Source organism: Pleurodeles waltl, chromosome 1_1, assembly GCF_031143425.1.
Source record: "Pleurodeles waltl isolate 20211129_DDA chromosome 1_1, aPleWal1.hap1.20221129, whole genome shotgun sequence".
Classification (NCBI taxonomy): domain Eukaryota; kingdom Metazoa; phylum Chordata; class Amphibia; order Caudata; family Salamandridae; genus Pleurodeles; species Pleurodeles waltl.
In genome coordinates, this window is record NC_090436.1 from 216,465,753 (window position 1) to 216,489,948 (window position 24,196).

At 44.2% G+C, this 24,196-nt stretch overlaps 1 protein-coding gene across 17 annotated transcripts in view; it reads left to right on the top strand.

Moving 5' to 3' along the window:
• The window catches only part of NIPBL (NIPBL cohesin loading factor), a 1,341,000-nt gene that overhangs the window by 243,598 nt on the left and 1,073,206 nt on the right, over positions 1-24,196 (top strand). For all 17 annotated transcript variants that reach the window (XM_069221119.1, XM_069221174.1, XM_069221201.1 and 14 more), the window contains exon 7: positions 13,164-13,324. In XM_069221119.1, the coding sequence (XP_069077220.1) occupies positions 13,164-13,324 (161 nt within the window). The remainder of the gene's footprint in view (positions 1-13,163; positions 13,325-24,196) is intronic.

The following is a 24,196-nucleotide window of genomic DNA, read 5'->3' on the forward strand; positions in this document are numbered from 1 at the left end:
ACAAGATTTTATGACATATATTTAAAAATAATTTGATTGAATGAAATGCTATAAACTACATATACCAGAATGCAATGTGGAACTCAGTGAAAAACACCTTGGATTGTAGTCAAAACACTGTTACAATTTGGTAAATATGTATATAGAAAAACGTTTAATTTTTCTTTGTTAAAGTATATATATTTAGTGATGTTATGGAGTAACTCTTGATAAGTGGTGTAACTTGAGTATTTTTTCTGTTACTTTGGAGTACTTTATTTTAAGCGCCGAAATTAGCACACAGGAAACACCTGTGAACAAGGTCTGGTGAGACCGAAACGCGTCAGGGGATTCCTGTTTGTTTGTTTATGATCTCACTAATGTATTAAAAGTCAAGGTATTTTTGGCACAACGACAGAGTGCGGTTTTCTCTTGCTAAAACAGAAAGAGAATCTTGTTTTTTGAAAATATGGTTGTCCTGCCTCAAACCAGCACCACCGGAGAATTAAGTGCGCCGTAACACGCAGATCAGGACATCTTTTCTTTCATATATATATATATATATATATATATATATATATATATATACACACAAAAACTAATAACCTAGTACAAAATGTATAAATAGTTGATGTTTACAGTTGTAATTTTATGCTCAATGGCAGATTTACCAAAGGACTATACTTTAACGTGTGTCAAATTCTTCTGCCTGTAGGGCTATAGAGAGCTTATTGGTTGCCCATAAACACGGGATACCTAGAACAATCAGCTGAGCTGCAGCTCATAATTATTCACTGTTAATTGACCCAACATCCGCTCGTATTGCCAAATAAAAATAGATGCAAAAGAAACCAATGTGTTTTTAAAATGTGCACTTTTAATTTAGGAATAGTTGTTAGGTGAACTCTGATGTAGAAGGAATTTTGGAAATATATTTTTCTGGCTCTTTGGCTTACATCTGGGTGCCAAATATGGATTCATTTGAGAATACCAAGTTTTTCTACTGTTCGCTCTTACTATATTACTCGTCACAAAAACAGTCCCCCTCTTGTGTGGATGGTCTTCTCTCCCAGGACAAGAAAGGCCCATAACCCATCAATTAAACTTCAAGATTTATCCATTCATATTCACCCATACTGGCGAAGTGTTGTAGTATTTAGACCTGACCTGGGCTGACACCGAGGTAAACCTACTAACCCCTGATATTTATGAAAACTGGACACCTAAGGGAGTGTGGTGTGGTGTCATTTGCATGGTTTCTACAACACTTCCTTACTCTCAATTCATTAAACTTAGTACAAACGGAAAGAAATTGGACTTACAAAATTTACGGTTCCTGAGGCAGTCTGGATAACCCATATCAGCAATATCTATAAGGATCCTGATAGCTTACGTAGAAGTGATTGGGTTATCCCAGAGGAGAGCCTGCTAATTTATCTGGTAAATTTGTTGAAAAGATAATAACTACCCTTAATTTGACAAGGGTGGCAAGCACAGCCAACATTATGCAGTCATTTTAAAATCAAACACTGACTGTTGGGCTAGGTTTTGTTCCACTGTGTTTATGTAATTGAATCAGGAATGTTTTCAACCAGCCGGAAAGTTGGGTTAATTAAGCCAGTCTTCAAGCTAAATGGTCCTTCTGAATGCAGCAGTTTTTGTTTGATCAGGTTGATAGATGTGGGTGCCAAATGTTGCTTCAAAGCGTATCCAGTCCTTCATAACCTGCAAGTTGAATGTAATGGACTAGTTCCCATTGAACAAAGAAGGTATAAAGCGGTCAGTTCCAATATTGTTTACTGTTTCAGTCTGTAGGCAATCAGGCTAAAAAGACTAGAGGTAACTTATTCAGTTGCTGTGTAGATTTCTGTCCAGCTTTTGTCATAGAGATTTGTACGAATACGCTGGGCAGGCTGAGAAACGGAAGAATCCCCAATTGTCTTCTAGCTGTTTGAGAAGAGCTCCACTGAGAGAATCGCTTTAGAGAATGGCCATAGGCAAGGGTGTGTTTTGGCTTCAACCCTGTTCTCCTTACAGCTTACTGACCTGCCATTGGCTCTGAAGCATGCCAAGGTCTACCTCTCCAAAACTAGGGGAGGTGGGGGGGATGTTTAGGAGGAGGGAGGCTTGGATTTTGGGAATGTTAGGGGTTAGGGGTGAGGGGGGTGAAATAGGAGAATGACATGTTGTCTCAAATATGCTGATGGACTTGGTGGTTGTGGATCACACGCAGCCAGGATTTCAAAGAGCTTCAGGCTTTTAGCAACTATTGTGTGACTAATGATGTAACTATTAATATGGGAGTAAAATTGTTAATTTTGGGGGAAAAGGTCAAAGCCATTTACGTGGTTGCTGGGAGATAGTCGTTGAAGACGCTGCTTTGTATCAGTATTTGTGGATATTTAGTATTGATTTGGAAGTTTCATGTACAAACTTTTGAATCCCATGCATTAGCTATGGTGATGGTCTTAAGTGAATTAAAATAAAATGTGCTGGTCCTTCACTGACTGATATTCACAGCCTACAGGGATATGGTACCATCACAGTGTTTACATGGGGTGGAACTTGTATTCCTAGATTCAATTTGCATTTGGGACAGGAGTGAAGGCAAATGCCTAAAAAAACATTCGGACTAATCAATATTGTGATGGTACGGGTTAAGAGTATAATCTGTCTTGCAGGCTTTGGACTTCTTGGCATGGAAAATGAGTTTACACTTGTGGTATAAACTGCAAAGCATCGATGATCAAACAATCTCTGCTTTCTGTGCTAGGGAGATAGTCAGTAGTGAATTGAATCAGGCTGAAAGGGCCGAACTGTCAGGAATGCAATTCATTTGAATATGGTAAATTAGGAGAGCCGTAGCCACTTCTGGGGAAAAAAAGAAAGAAAATATGTGTGAGGAAGTCTTGGCACACTGACCTTTTTTTATCTGGCCCTAATAAAATCTATTGGACATTTATTGAAATCACTGCAGGCAACCAGTGTATCTTTATCAGTCATTCAACCCTCAAATGCACATGCTTATATTGACATTTCGCTTGGCTTTAATTGATTTTTGTACAAAAGTTATAGCAATTTTGATGGATTATTAGTCACTCCTGGTCAATGCTCTTGTGGACTGCATAGTGAAAATCTAAATTTAAATTGCATTCTCTGTGAGCGAAAGCTATTTAAAAAAAAAAAAGCTATAAAGGGGCTTATAATCCACCCATTACTTATCTTTACTTACCATTTTAACACTGGTTGGCTCCCACGTCACTTATGTCCGTGCTTTCTATTGGTCGATGCTGTCTCCTCGCCTCTGGCTTCCTCCTGGGCTTCAGTCTGTCCTTTTGTGCCCCTGCTTTGTAACAATGACCAAGTACTGCTTCCTGTTGTCTCAGGCTCCTTTAGGTAACCATTTTGTTTTCTCAGCACCCCCATCATTCTCTTTAACCCATTCACTCCTTTGTTTCCCACCTTCCTCCCAGGTTAACAGTGCACACATAAACTCGACCCATATGTATTGAATCACTTCACATGAGCACCATTTACTTTACACAAGGGCTCCTTCATAGTTTTTTTTTTTTTTTTTTTTTTGGCATCTGATTGTAGGAAAGTGCCCCCTTTTTAACATGGTCACCACTGTGTTTTGCCTGGTACATGATGCAGTTTTGACTCAGACTGCACTGGGTTTCTACTACCAGGCCCCCAGTGCCAGATCTCTTTCCCTAAAATTGTACAAATGTTCCACATTTGGCAATACCTTTTAGTTCCTCTGTAAGGCCCTAGTAAATGGTACCCGTGGTACCTAGGGCTTGGGTACCAAAGAATGTCCCCAAGGGCTGCAGCATGTATTGTGCCACCCTCAGGGACACCTCACCAAACCCATGCAGACTGCCAATGTAGGCTGCGTTTCTTGGTGCAGCTAAAAGTAAAAAACACAACAAGGAACACAGCTGGTGTGCCATGTCCCCTAAAACACTGTGCAATATGTGTAAGTCACCTCTACAGCAGGCCTTACAGCCCTAAGGCAGGGTACATTATATTGCATGTGAGAACATATCTCCATGAGCAGAAATGCCCCTGCTGCATCTTTGTCGATTCTCTTAGGCATAGTAAGTAAGCAAGAAAGCCATTTAAGTGCATTTGCTAGACACTGGTCACTACAGATTCCTCCGCTACATGGCCTCAATGAAGCTAGGTATGTTTGGTATCAAACATCTCTTATTAATAAATCCTCACTGATGCCAGTGATGGATTTAATTAGACATACACCTAGAAGGGACCTTAGAGGTGCACCCTAAAACCTACAAACTACCTGTGTGGGGACTGACTATTTTTAGCCTGCCTGCCACCACCAGAGAAGAGTCTGGCCCCCTACCTCTATGGTTTCTTGCTGTTAGTGGGTCTCTACACCCTGGGAGTGAAGGATGGACCTGAGAATAGTGGGTAGACACTAGAGCGAAGCATGCTTTGAGGACTTGCGTGTCCCGTCTAATTATTTTTCCTGACAAAAATTGATCCCTGACATCCAAAGGACATTACAATTTTCTTAGGGGATGTTTGAGGGGATGGAAAAGAGGTGCACACTTCTAATTTCTTCCCATGTGAAAGCAGACTTCAGATGGGTAGAAACTGGTGATTTTTGTTCCAAGACCATCATCAGATGCCGCAGGGTAGCACACACTGCCTAGAAGCAGGCACCTTCTCCCTCTAATGGCGTTTGCCCTTAGGCTGTTCATTTTACATTAGCATCAGGCTGCAGATAGCAGGGTCTGATAATCAGTCCTGGAGTCAGATATTTGACCCAGGGCACAGAGGTGAACAATTGAAGCACTAAGACATTTAACTATTAAATAAAATACCTTGTCAACTCCGTATTGGAGGTGAGAACAAAATGTTTCTGAATGCTTTTAAGTCTGAGAAAATGAAATGCTCCTTAGAATTTAACTTAACTTTTTCATTTTAATTTTTTTCTTCTAAGTTTTACATTTACAAACAGGTTTTTTGCTCCCAGTGGCCAGTAGAACACTGTGCCATATTTATAACTGAAAGTCATTTTTTTAAATGGGAGAAATTTAAAGTGTAGAAAAATGTTCCACATTCAGAACATTTTTGCACTTTAAATTTGTCCCATTTAAAAAAAGATGGTTATATGTTAGTGTTGTACATGTAACAGTGCAACATATGGTGAAAGGTGTGTTCTGTGCCACAAGTACATACTACGCAGGCTCTCGGTTACCATAAACATATCTCATTATATGCACACAGGTTTAAACATCCCTAAAGACTAGTCTCTCACTGACACACATGGCAGCCCTGTCATATTGCCCTTAGTCAAAGTCTTTTGTTCAAGTTATAGTATCTAGCTAAATGGAAATTAGGCTTAAATTGAAGGAAGCTAGGTCTGGCGGTGTCTGGTAATAATGAGCAAGTTGTTTAGCCTTCGGTAGCTCACTGATTTTCACTTATCAAAAGTAGCTCTGGGTACAGAAAAGGTTGTAGACCCCTGCTCTAGACTGATTCACAGTTTTCAGTAATAAATCACAACATTGGTAATCGAAGGAGACAGTGAATAATAAATGAGCTGTTTAACCTCTTCGCTGCCAGGCCTTTTGGCGAGTGCCGAGCCTTTTTTTTGGCTATTTGGGGCAGTTTGCGCTTAGGCCCTCATAACGTTTTATTCACATAAGCTACCCACACCAAATTTGTGTCCTTTTTTTCCAACAACATAGGGATTTTAGAGGTACCCAGTCTTTGTGGGTTCCCCTTAAGGAGACCAAGAAATTAGCCAAAATACAGCGAAGATTTCATTTAAAAAAAAACAAACAAAAAACATGGGGAAAAAAGGTCTGCAGAAGAAGGCTTGTGGTTTTTTCGCTAAAAATGGCATCAACAAAGGGTTTACGGTGGTAAAATCACCATCTTCCCAGCTTTCAGGAACAGGCAGACTTGAATTAGAAAATCCCATTTCTCAACACAGTTTTGACATTTTACTGGGACATACCCCATTTTTACTATTTTTTTTGCTTTCAGCCTTCTTCCAGTTTGTGACAGAAAGGGTGAGAAACCAATGCTGGATCCCAGAAAGCTAAACATTTCCGAAAAGTAAATAAAATTCTGAATTCAGCACGGGTTCATTTGTGTAGATCCTACAAGTGTTTCCTACAGAAAACAGCTGAAATAAAAGAATATTGAAATTGAGATGAAGAAAAACAGCCATTTTTCTCCATGTTTCCTGCAATGTCAGATTTTTTAAAACAATATACCGTTACATCAGATGGACTCTTCTAGTTTCTGGGATATATAGGGCTTGTAGGTTCATCAAGAACCCTAGGTACCCAGAGCCAATAAATGAGCTGCACCTTGCAATGGGTTTTCATTCTATACCGGGCATATAGCAATTAATTTGCAGAAATATAAAAAGTGAAAAATGGGTATCTAGAAAACCTTTGTATTTCAAAAATGGCCACAAGATAAGGTGTCGAGAAGCAGTGGTTATTTGCACATCTCTGAATTCCGGGGTGCCCATACTAGGATGTGAATTACAGGGCATTTCTCAAATAGACGTTTTTTACAGACTGTCTTACATTTGGAAGGAAAACATTTAGAGAAAGACAAGGGGCAATTATACCTGTTCTGCTATTCTGTGTTCCCCCACGTCTCCCAATAAAAATGGTACCTCACTTGTGTGGGTAGGCCTAGCGCCCGCAACAGGGATTGCCCCAAAACAGCGTGGACCCATCACATTTTCACTAAGAAAACAAAGTTGTTTTTTTACAACGTGCCTAGCTGTGGATTTTGGCCTCTAGCTGAGCCGGCACCTGGTGAAACCTACCAAACCTGCGCAGTTTTGAAAACTAGACACCTAGGGGAATCCAAGATGGGTTGACTTGTGGGGCTCTGACCAGGTTCTGTTACCTAGAATCCTTTGCAAACCTCAAAATGTGGCCAAATAAACATGTTTTCCTCTCATTTTGGTGACACAAAGTTCTGGAATCTGAGAGGAGCCACATATTTCCTTCCACCCAGCGCTCCCCCAAGTCTCCCGATAAAAATTATACCTCACTTGTGTGGGTGGCCCAGGTGCCTGCAACAGAAAAATGCCAACAATCTGTAGAGATTGAAGGGATAGCACATATTTTTCTTTTATACATCTTTTAGGCTGACTCTGCTTTGGGTGTCCATGCAAGTGAGGTATCATTTTACTTGGGAGACTGAGGGGAACGCTGGGTGGTATGAAATGCACTGTTAATAACTGAAAGGCAAAAAAACTGCACTAATGACTCTCAGCTTGTGAGTTGTAAAGCCACGGCAAGGCACCACCCACTTTACAGTCCATTCACACACCTTTCATACATGACATGCAAAAGACCATTCACGCCACCAGCCACAGGCCCAGCAGATTACAACACCCGCATCGACAGACCGTGCCACTCAAGGGCCTGTCACTTAAGCCCACATGCCTGATACAGCAATCACACCAGCTGATGGGAGTGTGTGGACTGGCGTTTGGCTGGCAGCGTGTTGGAGTAGCCAACAGCAAGTCAGTATGTACACCGTCAACCAAGCGCCACTCCACACACAATGGCATCACTTTTGTTTTTGTTTTAAAAACGAAGAAACCACTAACTAATTAGAAATAATTACAAAACTACAAACGCAAAAGCTCTAACTAAGTACATGGCAGAAATGCCAACCATGAAACTGAACACATGAAAATATAAAACAGCCAGTTTACACTCATGGTAGTTCCCACTAATTCTTCTGGGTGTGGTAATTCTTGAAACAATCACCCACACACAGCCCAGGCTTTGAAGGACAATCTGGGCAGTAAATTTTTCCCTCGGATACCTCTTCGGGCACACACTCTACATTTCTTAGCTGGAAAGTCTTTTTTTTGGGAGTGGGAGGAATGTGCTCAGCAAAGTGGCGATCTTTCAATCTAGACACATCCTCCACCACTGCTTCTCTAGGAACTCTTGCCTGTTTCACCACAATAAGGCTCTCTATCACCGACTCCTGAAATTTCACAAATGTCATCTTTGACTCTGGTGACCTATCCTTAAACACAATAAAAGCATTAAAAGTTAAGTGGAAGAGGTGAATTGCTAACTTATACCAAAATCAAGACTTACAAATAGGTTCCAACCTCTGATCAACTCTATCCACACCTCCCATGTGCTTATTATAATCTAAAATGCACACAGGTTTGCGCACTTCAGCAATCTGGCCCCAAACAGTCACGGGGGAAGTACTCTGATCATGGATGGTACCTAGCACGAAGACATCCCTCTTGTCTGAAGCTTGTCTGAAACTTTAAAAGCCAGCGGCTCATCATTCCGCAAGGCACTGCACTGTCCCCTCAAGTTTTTTTCACAGACAAGCTCCCTTGGATAGCCTTTCTGGTTACAACGAATTGTGCTACAAGCAACAGTGCCCACTGTTTCCTTGAACAACTTCACTCCAGTATACAGGGAGTGCAGAATTATTAGGCAAATGAGTATTTTGACCACATCATCCTCTTTATGCATGTTGTCTTACTCCAAGCTGTATAGGCTCGAAAGCCTACTACCAATTAAGCATATTAGGTGATGTGCATCTCTGTAATGAGAAGGGGTGTGGTCTAATGACATCAACACCCTATATCAGGTGTGCATAATTATTAGGCAACTTCCTTTCCTTTGGCAAAATGGGTTAAAAGAAGGACTTGACAGGCTCAGAAAAGTCAAAAATAGTGAGATATCTTGCAGAGGGATGCAGCACTCTTAAAATTGCAAAGCTTCTGAAGCGTGATCATCGAACAATCAAGCGTTTCATTCAAAATAGTCAACAGGGTCGCAAGAAGCGTGTGGAAAAACCAAGGCGCAAAATAACTGCCCATGAACTGAGAAAAGTCAAGCGTGCAGCTGCCACGATGCCACTTGCCACCAGTTTGGCCATATTTCAGAGCTGCAACATCACTGGAGTGCCCAAAAGCACAAGGTGTGCAATACTCAGAGACATGGCCAAGGTAAGAAAGGCTGAAAGACGACCACCACTGAACAAGACACACAAGCTGAAACGTCAAGACTGGGCCAAGAAATATCTCAAGACTGATTTTTCTAAGGTTTTATGGACTGATGAAAAAGAGTGAGTCTTGATGGGCCAGATGGATGGGCCCGTGGCTGGATTGGTAAGAGGCAGAGAGCTCCAGTCCGACTCAGACGCCAGCAAGGTGGAGGTGGAGTACTGGTTTGGGCTGGTATCATCAAAGATGAGCTTGTGGGGCCTTTTCGGGTTGAGGATGGAGTCAAGCTCAACTCCCAGTCCTACTGCCAGTTCCTGGAAGACACCTTCTTCAAGCAGTGGTACAGGAAGAAGTCTGCATCCTTCAAGAAAAACATGGTTTTCATGCAGGACAATGCTCCATCACACGCGTCCAAGTACTCCACAGCGTGGCTGGCAAGAAAGGGTATAAAAGAAGGAAATCTAATGACATGGCCTCCTTGTTCACCTGATCTGAACCCCATTGAGAACCTGTGGTCCATCATCAAATGTGAGATTTACAAGGAGGGAAAACAGTACACCTCTCTGAACAGTGTCTGGGAGGCTGTGGTTGCTGCTGCACGCAATGTTGATGGTGAACAGATCAAAACACTGACAGAATCCATGGATGGCAGGCTTTTGAGTGTCCTTGCAAAGAAAGGTGGCTATATTGGTCACTGATTTGTTTTTGTTTTGTTTTTGAATGTCAGAAATGTATATTTGTGAATGTTGAGATGTTATATTGGTTTCACTGGTAATAATAAATAATTGAAATGGGTATATATTTTTTTTTGTTAAGTTGCCTAATAATTATGCACAGTAATAGTCACCTGCACACACAGATATCCCCCTAACATAGCTAAAACTAAAAACAAACTAAAAACTACTTCCAAAAATATTCAGCTTTGATATTAATGAGTTTTTTGGGTTCATTGAGAACATGGTTGTTGTTCAATAATAAAATTAATCCTCAAAAATACAACTTGCCTAATAATTCTGCACTCCCTGTAGAAGTTATCTACATACAAATGGTGACCTTTGTTGAACAGTCTACCAAGTTCCCACACAATTTTCTCAGTAACTCCGAAAGTGGGAGGACAACCAGGGGGGTCAATACTGGAATCCCTACCAGTGTAGACACAAACTATACACATAATCCTGTACTACTTTCAGACAGCATATACAATTTAATTCCATATTGTGCCCTCTTGCTAGGAATGCACTGCCTAAAAACCAAATGACCCTTGGAGGACCAAAGGCTTGTCCACAGCTATTTCTTTGCCTGGAATATAGACCTCTGAAAAACAATCTCCATAATGGTCAAGGACAGGCCTTATCTTAAAAAGACGGTCAGAATCAGGGTGATTTTGTGGCAAGGCTAATGTATTGTCAGCAAAATGCAGCATCCTGAGAATAAGCAAATACCGATTACGACTCATGGTTGCAGGAAATATTGCTGTTGCCATCAAGGGACTAGTAGACCAATAAGAAGCCATTGACAGCTTCCTTATCATCCCCTTCAAGAGTCAAACCCAAAAACCTTTTCATCTCCTCCAAATTGTGTGGAATCCACTGGTTAGCTCTAGAGTGTGGCCTAAGACTAGCAGCGTTGTCCCTTAAATACTGCTCCGCATACAAATTAGTCTGCTCAACAATCTCTTCCAAAAACGCATCATCCACAAATAACTCAAAGAAATTGACAGGCAAAAAGTTCTCTGTATTGACTCTGCACCCCAGGAGACCTGCTCCATGTTTGGGGTAACCCAGAGTTCAGGTCTTCTAACGGGAAACCTTACAGCCCCAGGTTGCTGCACTAATGACACATCAGTGTCCTCCTCTAAAACAGGCCCTTCATCTGCACTGAGAGTGGCTTTCTCATCAGAAGGTTCCTCTCCGACAGAAACTTCACTGCCAGAATCTCTCACTTCCTCCTCTGCCTCAGATGCAGAGTCCGTATCATAATCATGATCAGACAATGACTCAAAAAGCATACCAAGCACCTGCTGAGCGGTCATCCTGCAGCTAGCCATGATCTTTCCTACGAAAAGTAACTGGACAAATGCACCACCAACAAACCAGCACTGTGTAAGATAAGTAATAGTATAGCTTTATCTGTAAGAGTTACAAACTCAACTATACCGCTCACTTGCCTGAAAAAGATTGACTCACCAGCAACTGCTCTGCACAGACCCAGCAATCACCAATGATATCCCACTAAAAAGAAAGAACGAAAAGCAAATTAGAAATAAGACAACACAAATATCATTGTGCACAAATCTAAGGATAATTTCACACACAATCCTGCATTTAGTACACCACCTACAAACATGTCATTCATGCATGGGAACAATACTCCTTTGGAGTAAAATTTTTTTACTTACCTAAAACATGCAACTACTATGCAAACCGCAGATCAACCACCGCCAAAACCGCAAGGAGCCACAGCAAAGAAAGCAAAAGCTTTGAACTAGAACAAAAAGGAGAATTTTTTTTTTTATCACAAATACTTCGCCAGTTTACCAACACCCCACCATCAAGCATTTGGAAATTGGTGCCTAAGTGGATTCTGCCCCCCATAGGGGCAGATGGGCCTACTAAAATAAATAGTCCTATCTGCCTCAAGGGGGGCAGAAAATACCTTTAGTAGTGGGTCCCCATGGGGAACGACCCTTGCCCAAGGGGCCACCCCCCAAACAAAAAAACACACACTGTCCTTGGTGCCTAAGTGGCTTCTGCCCCCCTTGTGGGCAGGGAGCCTAAAAAAAAAAATAGGGGGGCAGAAATGGCCAACAGTTCAATGCCCCCGTTGGAGGGGGTGGGCGCCCCTTGCCCAAGGGGATGCCCCCAAATAAACATATAAAAAAATCCCTGGCGTTCTAGTGGTTTCTGCCCCCCGCCCCCTTGGGGGCAGATCAGCCTAGAAATATTAGGCCGATTAAATGGCCTTGGTTCATGTGCCCCCAAAGGGGGGGTGACCCTTGCCCAAGCGGCCTTCACCCCACTTCCACTAACCACACACACACTCTCTCTTCCCCCCCCCCCCCCCCTTGGGGTCAGATGGGTCTAAAAAAGAAAAAAAATGGGCCCTTGGGGGCAGATCAGCTTAAAAATAATAGGCCGATAAATGGCCACAGCAAACATGCCCCCCAAATGGGAGCGACCCTTGCCCAAGGGGCCGCTCCCTGACACAAAAAACAATCCCTGGCGTCTAGTGGGCATTCCTGCTGCCCGATCGCAAATGCTGAGAGACACAGGGGGAAAGGAAAAACCTTTCCTTTTTCCCCCGGTGCCTCTGTTTGAAACCCCCCCACCCTCTGGAGGAGAAACTCACCTGTTTTTCCTAGATTGCACTGGAAGCAAATGGCTTCCAGTGCGACCGGCACCCTGTAATGTCGTGTGCTGACGTCATTTTGGGGGATGGGGGTGGGGGGGGGGCGGAAGCGTGCGGGGTGGAAGGGGAAGGTCTTTCCCTTCCATCCCTGCCTTTGGGGGGTGGGAGGGAAGCCCACAGACGGAGCGCTAGCGCTCCCTCTGAGCTCAGTGCCAAGGACGTAATGGTTACATCCTTGGCACATAAGCACTGTGGACGTATCCGTTACGTGTCCGGCAAACTGTCTGCAGCCCTTGGGAAAGCTCTACTGTCATAAATCAGAAAATTAAATGTTGACTGTCAAATCCAGCTTTGCAATGTCTTATTGAAGGCATGTCACAACTAAAACATTTACTTTGCATTGCTGAATTATGTGCTGCTGCAAACATTTGTGTACTTATATAAATCGTCAATTGTACGAGTGGTAGTTTATAGAATTCATAAAGAACGTATTAGTTCTATATACATTTATATTCATTACAGTCTGGATATACTCTAGCCTGTGTGAAACTGGCTAAACTGCTTTCTGCGCTAGGATCCTGTTTCCAGAGTTGTTAATCTAGAAATAGGTGATTTTTTTTTTTTTTTTAGGTGGAATGACATCGAGAGGAGTTGTAGGTTTAAAAAAAAATCTCTCTAATAGAATCTTGCTTGTTCGTATGCTTTGTTTTGATACCTCGTTAGAAAGTGTTTTTTTTCTATTTTGAAAGTAATTCAAAATTTCAACATTGAGTTTAAGGTAACTTATTTTTACTTCACTATATTTGCACACAATTTTCAATGTTATTTTTGCTTTTTTTAGGCTCTGGGTCCAGTCCCATTGTTTCAGGTGGTTTGAGGAATATGCATGAAACTAAAGCATCTGGTCCACTGTCTGGTAATTCTGCAAATCATCATTCTGATAACTCTAGGCATGGCTCAGGTGAAGATTTCATGCGCATAGCACACCGACTAGGAAGTGAGGTAAATGAATATCACTTTTTGCTTTGTTTTTCGCTTTACCTAGAACCATGTAAGAACCTGTGTAGCACTCACTCAAGTATTATGTTTGTATTTGATGTCTCCTACCAATTCTTGATGAACCTCTCTGTATGTATGTTATGACTGCAGTCTAAATGTTGGAGTAAAATATAGACCTATACAAATTTAGTTTGACCATGGGCCCTTAGCGTCAGTGCTTAAATGGCATTGTTCTACCCTAAAGTAGCTTTTTGTCAAAGTATACATCAGAGCATTAGTGTGCTTAGTAAGTTTAACTGCAGTAGAGCTGCGATGTGTTCCTTTGAGCCCAAAATCAGAATTGTTAATACTGTAGCATCTGTGGGTTTCCCTTTGATTCCTGATCTTTAGTATTCAAGACCATTGAGCAGCTAATACATGGTGCCAGCATTCTGTGTATTAGGGCTATATCCAGGTTTGCATCTTGTGGTAGTAGCAGTGGCAGCATTTTACAAATTGTCAAATACACCAATGGGTTAATGAGGGCTCTGTTAATGAAATATGAATATCAAAATATTTGATAAAGAGGGTTGGGGATACATCAAGGTCACTAATTTTCCTAGGTCGAAACTATTCAGAACTACTAACTCCTGAACATTATAACATCGCTAGGCTATTTCCATACCACATATAAACAGCGGTTAAAAACTAGAAAATAGCGATCCTTTAAGTGATTCGTTTTTATCAAACATCTAGGAGCCTTTTCTTGTTCTGACTGGATCACTAAAACACTCATTGCCAGAGCCTCATGAATGAAATCCAGAAAGTGAGTGTTTTTTTTTTTTTTTACTTGTTTAGAACACTAGTCAAAACACTGACCTATTTTGAAAATATTTTGTTGGTTAAAATCGCTGTAGAAGGTGACTCCCCACTAATGATATACAGTCCTAGGTCAGGCCATATGACCCTCATTGGCAAGGCTGAGGTTGACCCGAACATTTATGGTGACTGAGCAGTCTGAGTACGGGGATGACAATTATGTATGCTTTGATCCCTGATCTGGGGAGTTGAACAAGTGCCCCCATGAAAACTCCCAGTATCTGGGGCAGCTCTTCACTTCAGAATGAGACTAAGCTCAACAAGAGCTTTCTGTAAAATTAAATCCAATTTTGAATCCTGAATCATATTACGCCTAGCCAACAACCTCTCTTCCACAGTGCACTGTTGGAGGCCTTGAAAAGCCCAATAAAACGCTTTTCTCGTGCTGCAAAATCTCCCTCGGTGCTTGCTAAACAATTGAATTAATTGGCTTAGTTTAGGCAGGTAAAGAGGTTCATTGGTGTTCTCATAAATACAAAATCCCCTTCCTGTTTTGCTCTGGAAATTGCAAAGTGAATTGTAAGAAGTGTTGGCAACCACTCACTAAGCTTGGTGGCTTAGTGAGCTGCTTTTGTAAGGTATTTGTTTTCCAAAACTTTGTTGGGCAAGCTGCCAGGCCCTCATTAGTCTAAAGGGGAAAAAAATGCAAGTCTAAAAGTAAAATGTTCTTTGGGTCTCAAAATGCAGCAATTGCAGTAGTCCCAGGCACCCAAGGGAATTCACTTGTGTGCTGTGGTGCTTGTTGTGAAGACAGAATGCCCTCATTTATAGTGAAGTAAGTGTAGGGAGTTGACTCTGTATATACTATCTCAAAGTGAGAGAAAGTGTGCACAGACTTCAAGGGTTCCCCTTAGAGGTACGATAGTGGCAAAAGAGATAATTCTAATGCTCTATTTTGTGGTAGTGTGGTCGAGCAGTAGGCTTATCAGAGGGTAGAGGGTAGTGTTAAGCATTTGTTGTACACACACAGGCAATAAATGAGGAACACACACTCAAAGACTTACTCCAGGCCAAAAGGTTTTATTTAGAAAAATATATTTTCATAATTTTAAAACCACAAGAGTCAAGATTTGAAGTACATATATAAAATGCAAGGTTCTTCACACAGGTAAGTAAGGAACTTTGAATTAGAGCAGTAACATACACAGTTTTAGTTAAAATGGCAGAAAGCTATTTTAAAAGTGGACACAGTGGAAAAAATCAACAGTTCCTGAGGGAGGTAAGTATTGGTTAGTTTTTCAGGTAAGTAAGGCACTTACAAGTTCAAGTTCCTGGGCATAAGTAGCCCACCGTTGGGGGTTCAAGGCAACTCCAAAGTCACTGCACTAGCAACACAGCCGGTTAGGTGCAGAGGTCAAAGGAGGGCACAAAACACATAGGCGCCTATGGAGAACAGGAGTGCTCCAGTTCCAGTCTGCCAATAGGTAAGTACCTGTGTCTTCGGGGGGCAGACCAGGGGTGTTTTGTAGAGCACTGGGGGTCAGGGGGACACAAGTAGGCACCACAGAACACACCCGCAGCGGCATAGGGGCGGCCGGGTGCAGTGTGCAAAGCAGGCGTCCGGTTTTGTATAGGAATCAGTGGAGGGACTGGGGGGGGGGTCACTCTAGCAGGGCACAGTGGGGCTTCTCGGGCCAGCCACCGACTGGGCTATGGAGAGGGTCGCTTGAGGGTCACTCTTGCACTGGAGTTCGGTTCCTTCTGGTCCTGGGGGCTGCAGGTGCCGCGATTGGTCCTGGCATCTGGTTCCTTTGTTACAGGCAGTCGTGGTCAGGTGGAGCCTCTGGATTCTCTCTGCATGTGTCGCTGTGGGGGTCTGGGGGGGGGGGGGTGGAGGTAGAGTTGTCTCAGGCTACTCAAGAGGTCGCTGTCACCTGGGAGTCCTCCATGTAGTGTTGGTTCTCTGGAGCTTGGGCCGGGGGCGTTGGGTGCACCTTAGGGGCTGTCCTGACTGGTGGGTGGTGACTCCTCGTTTTTCTCATTATCTCCTCCAGCCTTGCCGCCAAACGTGGGGGCAGTGGCCGGAGGGGCAGGCATATCCACTAGCTGGGATGCCCTGGGGTGCTGTATCAAAAGGCATGAGCCTTTGAGGCGCACCGCCAGGTGTTTACAGTTCCTGCAGGGGGAGGTGAGAAGCACCTCCACCCATTACAGGCTTTGTTCCTGGCCAAAGAGTGACAAAAGCACTCTCCCCTTGTGGCCAGACACTCGTCTGGTTGTGGCAGGCTGGCAGAAACTGGTCAGCCTAGCACTAGGAGTCGGACTGGTATTCAGGCTGCTGTAAGTCGCAGTGCATTGGGGTACTGTCTTACAAGGAGAGGCATGGGCTCACAGTCTCCCAAAATAGACAGAGGGCAGAGAGGACCACCACCTGTGTTGCAGGATCCACACAGTTCCAGAGGAGAGCAGATTCACGCAGCCGGACATTGTTGCCTTAGGTGCCTGCAGATGCAGGGGAGTGACTCCTTCACTCCAAGGGAGATTCCTTCTTGCTGCAGCTGCATTGGGAGTTGCGTAAGGCGGGCGCTAACTGATGTCACCTGCCTGACCTGGCCACTCAGGTGCTCCCAGCATATTTTGGTTTCAAGATGGCAGAATCATGTGGCCACCTGGAGGAGCACTTGTCCAGTTTCTTTGTCCAGTTTTGCGCCAGAGCAGGGACATGGGGTCCCTTGACTGGTGCAAACCGGTTTATGCAAGTAGGGCACCAAATATGCACGTCAAAGCAAACCGGTGGCCTGGGGAGGCTACCCCTCCCAGGCTTGTAACACCTATTTCCAAGGGAGAGGGTGTTTCCTCCCTCTCCCACAAGAAAGCCTTTGTTTTTCTTTACCCTGCCTGAGCTGGTAAAGCAGCAGGAGGGTAGAAATCTGTCTGGGGGGCTGAACCAACGCGGGCTGCTTGCAAACTCAGACTGGTAGGAGCAATACTGGAGCGGCCTCTCCATAGTGCATGGAATTATGCTACCAATACTGGCATTAGTATTTGGGTATGATTCTGACATGTTAGAAACCAAACATACCTAGGTTCTGAGTTACCATTATGTAGCTGGACCACAGGTTGACGGATGCTGAATGGACCCGAATCCTGGCATACCCATACAAATTTTCAAGAAACACTTAAAATATATCCAGTACAGCTGCGTCCATAGGTCCTATTTTACTCCTCATAGAATTAATCGGATATATGGAGTAATGTCAGGGACATGCCCACGATGCCAGCTGAGTGACGCAGACTTCTGCCATATGACTTGGGAATGCTCAGTGTTAAAACACTTTTGGGGGGGGGGGGGAAGTTATCTCACTCAGTAATACCCAGGACAGGCAGATGGATAATGGGCCGGGTGTCTGCTTACTGGGACTCTTTGACAGACCCCACCAAAAAAGGTGGGGAACAAGTTTGTCGGCCTGGCACTAGCCCGTAGGAGAGTAGAGATGGCCTGGAAAAATAGAAATGGACCTAGGTTGTGTACATGGGTACTGGATGTCACTTCCTGGGCAAGGGCAGAAGAGAGGGCACTTTCAAGGTGAAGAAATGAAAGGGCTGAGGAATAGAACAATAGCTCCCCCATGGGCAGAGGTGGTGGGAGCATAGGGCACCCCTGAAGTGACATTAGATGATGACGCAGATGGGCCTCTTAACCTGCAGAGTTAGGAGCACGACAAACACACCCCTCCAAGACCTCCCTGGAAGATCATGCACTGGGAGCGGTTCCCCTGGCTCCCCTGTGAATTATACCTACCATCTGAACTGCCAATTAATAAAAAATGTAGCTGACCACAGGTATTGTGACCTGTGGCCAATGCACAGGTAAATAGCTTCCCATTCTTATGAAGTCCAGTGCTTTGGAACTGGGGTTCGTAGGGGCACCTCTGCTCATGCAGGGGTGCTCTTGCACAGGAGCCTGCACCCTGCCCTCTGGGCTAGGAGGGCCTACCATAGGGGTGACTTACAGTGACCTGTATTGAAAAAGTGCAGTGACCAGTATTGAGAGTGCATGCACCTTTTCATGCTGGCTGCAATGGCAGGCTTGCAGACATAGTTTACATGGGCTTCAATGGGTGGCAGAATACATGCTGCAGCCCACTGGGGAGCCCCTGGTTGTGCCAATGCCCTGGGCACCTAAGTACCATATAATAGGAATTTACAGGGGTACACCAGTATACCAATTGTGGGTTATAAAGGGGTACCAAAGCAACCAAATTTGGGGAGAGAGCACAATCACTGGGGTCCTGGTTAGCAGGATCCCATTGAAGACAGTCTAAACATACTGATAAACCTGCAAAAAGTGGGGGTAACCATGCCAAAAAGAGTGACTTTCCTACAAAGACCAGCTAGAAGGGGAAACTTCCAGGGCATGGCAGCACAGACATCTTACCACCATACAAGCCAACCACCAGCATGGCAGCCGCCAACCCAACCCCAACCCTTTAGTGGCAGAGCGAGAGAACGGCTCCACTGTCACCTTGCTATAAAATGCCAGTGGGGGACACAGGTTAAAGGCCACATGTTGAGGGTCACATCAGACAAATGGAGCCTCAACATCACCCAACATGGATATTGCGTAGAAATCATAAAAACACCTCCATATGTCAAACCAAGAAAGAGTGCACTTAAAAGAGGAGAGACCTCTTGGAAATAGGGGTGATAGTGCCAACAACAGTAATCAACCAAGGAAACTACCGAGCATGCTTCATTCCAAAGCCAGACAAGTCACTCAGACCAATTCTGAATCTCCGTTCTCCACCCCGCCCCCCAAAAGCAAAATCATAAAGTAGCAAATTTGAAATGTGCACGCTACAAGAGATAACCCCCCAACCCCAAGTAGCGGGTAAAAGGAGTACATGGCAACCATGCACTTACCCACACATCCCTGTCAACTGCAAGCAAGAAATACCTGCGGTTCATTGTCATCCAAGACCATTACCAATTCAGAGTGCTCTCTTTCGGAATAATGTCTGCACAAAATACCTTGGCACATTGTGGCAGCCTACCTAAGAAGGAAGGGGATTCACTTATACCCATGCCTGTATGACTGGTTGGTTAAAGCACACTCCTTCCACCTATGCAAAACAAACATCAGAACTGTTATGGGCACCCTCCACAGACAAGGGTTTACAGTCCACCTGGAAAAATCATCTGCAAAGCTTAAAGGGAAAAGATCTTTCTGTGTACAAGGATTAACAAGGTAGAGGCAAAACCTTTTCCATCCCACAAGATGGTTCAAGCAATTGCAGAGCCAGCTACCACAGAGGGCAGTCTCTGACAGTGAGGACTGTTGGGGCGGGGAGCTTGGGGAGGAGGGTGGAGATGGGTGGGTGGAAGAATGGGGATGTAGGGGATAATGGAGGTGGGGGTGGGAAGATGGCCTCCTGCATTCCCCTAAAACTACAAGCAAGACTACACATGAGACCCCTCCAAGAGTGGATCCATATCCAGTGGTCACAGGCACATGGAGTTGGGAGGATCTAGTTGTAACACAAAGTGCAAGAAGAGATGAAATGAAATGGTGGAACATGAACAGCATGACCGTGGGTAGAAAACTCAAACTGTGACAGTCATCACAGACTCATCTGACCTGGGCTGTGGCGCACAGCTGGGGGAGCTGACAGTCCGAGGACTATGGAGAGTGGATGAAGCGATTCAACACATACATATCCTGGCACCAAAGACTGTCTTCCTGGCCCTATAGGCCTTTCAGACAGAAGTGAAGGAGAAGACAGTGCAAATACAGACAACACAACCACAATGCTCTTTCTCAACAAGCAAGTATTAACAAAGTCACACGTGCTGTCTAAACTAGCCCAAGAAATATGGGCTTGGGCCATTCAGAGAAGAATGACTTTAATAACAATACACCTTCCAGGAGTGCCAAACGAAGACAGTCCGACATCCATATCATATGAATGGGAACTAAATGGTCAGGTACTCCTTGAGCTAGAGCTTTTAACACACTGGGGCATCTCTGAGATTGACCTTTTCTCAACACCAGCAAACAGACTTTGAATACAGGCACCGTCCTCCAAGGGGAATACCCTGTCGTTCGACTGGTCAGGGAGATTTCACACGATTTTCTGCCAATTCCTCTCATAGCCCTAGTCATAAATAAGTGCAAACAGTTGCACATGACAATGGTCCATATCGCCGCACAGTGGGCAAGACACTTGTGGCCTGGTCGTGAAGTGGTGGTGGTTCTGAGTGGGGCCAGGGTGTCTGGGCAGGAACTGACACAGTTGACGTTGGCGATGAATCTTGGGAGGTACTTTATTGGTGCGTTGGGTGTGGCGTTCTGCAAGCCAGATTTCCTCTGAGATTGTGTTCCATTTGTGTTCGTTGGTCTTTGTGGGTGGGGGTTCCCCGTTGGTAGATTAGGTGTTTTCTGAAACGTATGATTGAGTTGTCAGTCTGTGAGCAAAGTGGGCTTCCACTGTATTATAGAAGTTGGTGAAGATTGGGTCAAAGAGGTATCCAGCAGCATGGGTGGGTGTCCTTCTTTCATTGAGTGTTTGTTAAGGTCTTCCTGGAGGGGTGTAATTGCTTGAGATACTAAGTTTGAAAGCCAAATTTTCAATTTGTTGCAGGAATTTGCCGAGGTGATGGAGCAGTGCAGGTCAGTGTATGGGTGAGTGTTGTGCATGACAATGCCCGTTGAGGGGGTAGGAGGAGGAGTGTGTGTAGCGCCTGGAATGGACACCCAGGGTTCCAGCAGAGCAAAGCTGCTGCAGAGTACATCCTTGGGCTAAGATGGGTTAGGGAGGATCAGGGGTGCAGTCTGCATTTTTCTGTGCTATCTAGTGGTTCGGTTCAAAATGTTTTTTTTTTATTATTTTTTTTTGTGGCTATTGTCTAGGACCATTTGGTGGTAGGCTCTTCCCTTAATGATGTGAAATGTTTGTCCTGGAAGCCACTGTGCCTGGTTGTCCTCTTTGGATTCTTTTTTTTCTACTGTTGGGTCGAGAAGCAGGACAGAGGAGTTTCAATGTTCCGATATCACATTAACAGGTTGTCAAGGAAAATTGTGAAAAAGGAAGAGGGAGTTTGAGACGCTGAAGAAAACTGGAGGGAACGTGTGTGATCAGTTTGTAATCAAAAGATTACATCGAATACTCAACCAATCAGTCTGAGAATGTGGATCCAGGTGCCCAGGGGCTTTCGTGTGAGATTGAGAGTGCTCCTTTTAGATTTTGTTTGTGGTTCCACAACAAGTTTGTACTGAAAGAAGTTGAGTGCATACCTGAGAAACACCAAAGGGTAACACTGTGTATGCATGCCAGAACATGGAAGTCATTTTATAGAAAAAGGAATTGACAATTCCTTGTAAGTATTCTGAATCGCTTCAAGAGCTCAGCGGAATCGCGGAAGAACAAAGAGCTCAAACCCAGTCCCCCCCTCTCCCCCCCTCCCCCCCCCCCTCCCTCCCTCCCCATTACTTCCGACCACACAGAATTCCTTTATGCAGACAAGGGTGTCATTGAAGAAATTTCCTTTGAAGGCTAAAGTGCACAGGAAGAGGTGGAGCAGTTTCTTGATGCAGACTCCCTAGAGGAGACTGTGAATTCTTGTCCTTCGAGGCTTTCACTGCCCAACTATCTGGTGGACAACAAATCCCTCATAAAATGAGCTGTAAACGCATGTGGAGTCCAACTTGAGGAGGAGCAGATAGTCCTGATTCCTTCTGCATATTCTCATGCCACGCCAGAACAAAAACCTCTATCTGCCAATGCTTCCAAACATCTTGGATCAAAGAGAGGCCATATTTTGTGAGCTTTCTTCCTTGAATGTGTCAGCACTCAAGTCGGGGAAAAGTAGAAGCATTCCAGTCAGGTCCCATTGTTTACCATGGCAACACATTGGCTGACTATTATTATGACTATTGCCAGAAAAAGAGGAAATAAGGCCACATCCAGTGGTCTACCCTCAGACAACAAGTGTAAGAGCGGAGATACTAGGCAAAAAGATGGAAAGGGTGGCATAACCCTGTAGGAGACAGGCCTGGTGTCCCGGTAACCACCTCACCTGTCAAGAGGGAATGCCCAAGCTGGTATTCACATTTGCTTTTGCGCTTTGAAATCCTCCACCCCAAACACCTCTAAAACCCATTGATGATAAACAAGTGTAAGATGTCATCAATGACACTAATCCTAATGGCACCATAATAGTCCAGGCAGGTGTGGTTTTCAGACCTCAGATGTCATGAGGAGTAGTATTGAAACACACTTGCAGCACCTTCTCTCAATACAGAAGGGACAGGTATGCCTTTTTTAGTCAACAAAAAGGTATGGGGTTCACCAATAATGTGGAGCTGTACTCACAAGAGATTGTCTGTGGGCTCCTAGACCTCGCTGGGTGTAAAGAAACGTGCGGTGTGGATGCTGTGTGGGGTGAGTGAGGGAAGGGGGTATTTCCTTTACGGACTAGGTGGTCTCACACGCTATATAGTGCCATGCTTCATAATTTGACCACCTAGCCCCACCCAGGTAGGACAGTGCCACCTGGGCGGACTCAACCTCACCGTTAAAAGAACGGGAGGGAGTATGTAAATATATTTTATCTGGAGATAATGGGATCTAGCTAAGCTAAGGGAATATAAAAACACCTTGGCAGTTACCTGTGTGTGATCTACACTTTTAATAGTGGTGTATTTAAAATCAAGGGCGGGACACCTCGGTGAGAATGAGGACTCACTGGGTCGCCTATCTAAGAACTGGCCGACATGTTTCTGCCCTGTACTATGATCCATGGAAGGTCTGGGGGCATTCTTCAGGGCTTAGGATCCCTAAACATCATGCAAAGTGCAGATAGATAAACCACCCCTAATACCGAAAGGTGGGGGGGAGATAAATAATTATATTAACTGAGAGGGCCTACCTGTGGCAAGGAACTACCTCGTGGAGGCCCTAATATCTAAGGCTACTGGTCTCAGATTCCAGGAGAGGGACTGTCCCCTTATAGTCACACTTACATCAAAGGAGGTGCTCGCTGTGCACCTAGCCCGACCCCTCGCTTGACCGTTTGAGGTGAGGTGCCACCCAGAGCCAGTGAGGCTCAAGCTAGCAGCTTTACTTTTGAGGACTTAGTTGTCAAACGCTTGCGTCTCCCTCAAAGAAGCATGGCGATCCTAATGAAGGCCAGGAGTCCTACTGCTAGAAAATACTACACAGTAAAGTGAAACATATGTTGACTGGTGCCACAGCAACGTTTTTCTAGACTGTAGAACACAAGATACTATGGTCATTTGATACCTTCCTTATTTGATTAGAGACTTGTGTGTTACTCAAGGTCCACTTGGTGTCATCTGTTACAGACACTAGGCGACAGACAGAAAGAAACCTCTTAACTACACCTGTAATCAAAAGATTCCCAGTGGGAGCAGAGGAAGTAGTTCCATGACAGCAGGACCCCCACCTATGTGGAAGTTAGACTCGGTGCTCAGTAGGTTAATAAGACAGGTCTTTGAGCCAATGCATAAGACAAAACTAATCTGTATTTGCTTTAGAACATCATCACACACATTTTAATGTTACGCAGTGCATTCGTTTACTGAGGTTTTTTTTTCTGCACTCAGACACATGCCGAAAAGGGCTTCACATGCATTGGATGTAAGAAGGGCAGTTTTTGTGTACTACCTGCTTGAAAGCAAACCCTTGGGAAGGGTACCCAGTTTTAATTTCCTTTACACTAGTGAGCAAGGTATCCCCGGTGCCTGAAGGAACCAATGCATGGTGGATAGCACACACAGTACAGACATGCTACAAAAGTGGTAGTGACACTGGAGAAGAAATAAAAGGCTCATTCCACAAGGATTTTTTTTTTTCTTTTTTTTGTGAATTTCTTCATAAAGAACATAATGTAGAACAGCGACATTGTCCTCCCTACTTACTTCCACAAAACACTTTTATATGAATGTTCAAGTCGGGGGAGAGGCACATTAGACTAGGGGCCAACCTCGAAATGGCGGTTGACAAATGCCCTGAAAAAAATAAATATATATACTTATAGACATTTCGGATCCAACCC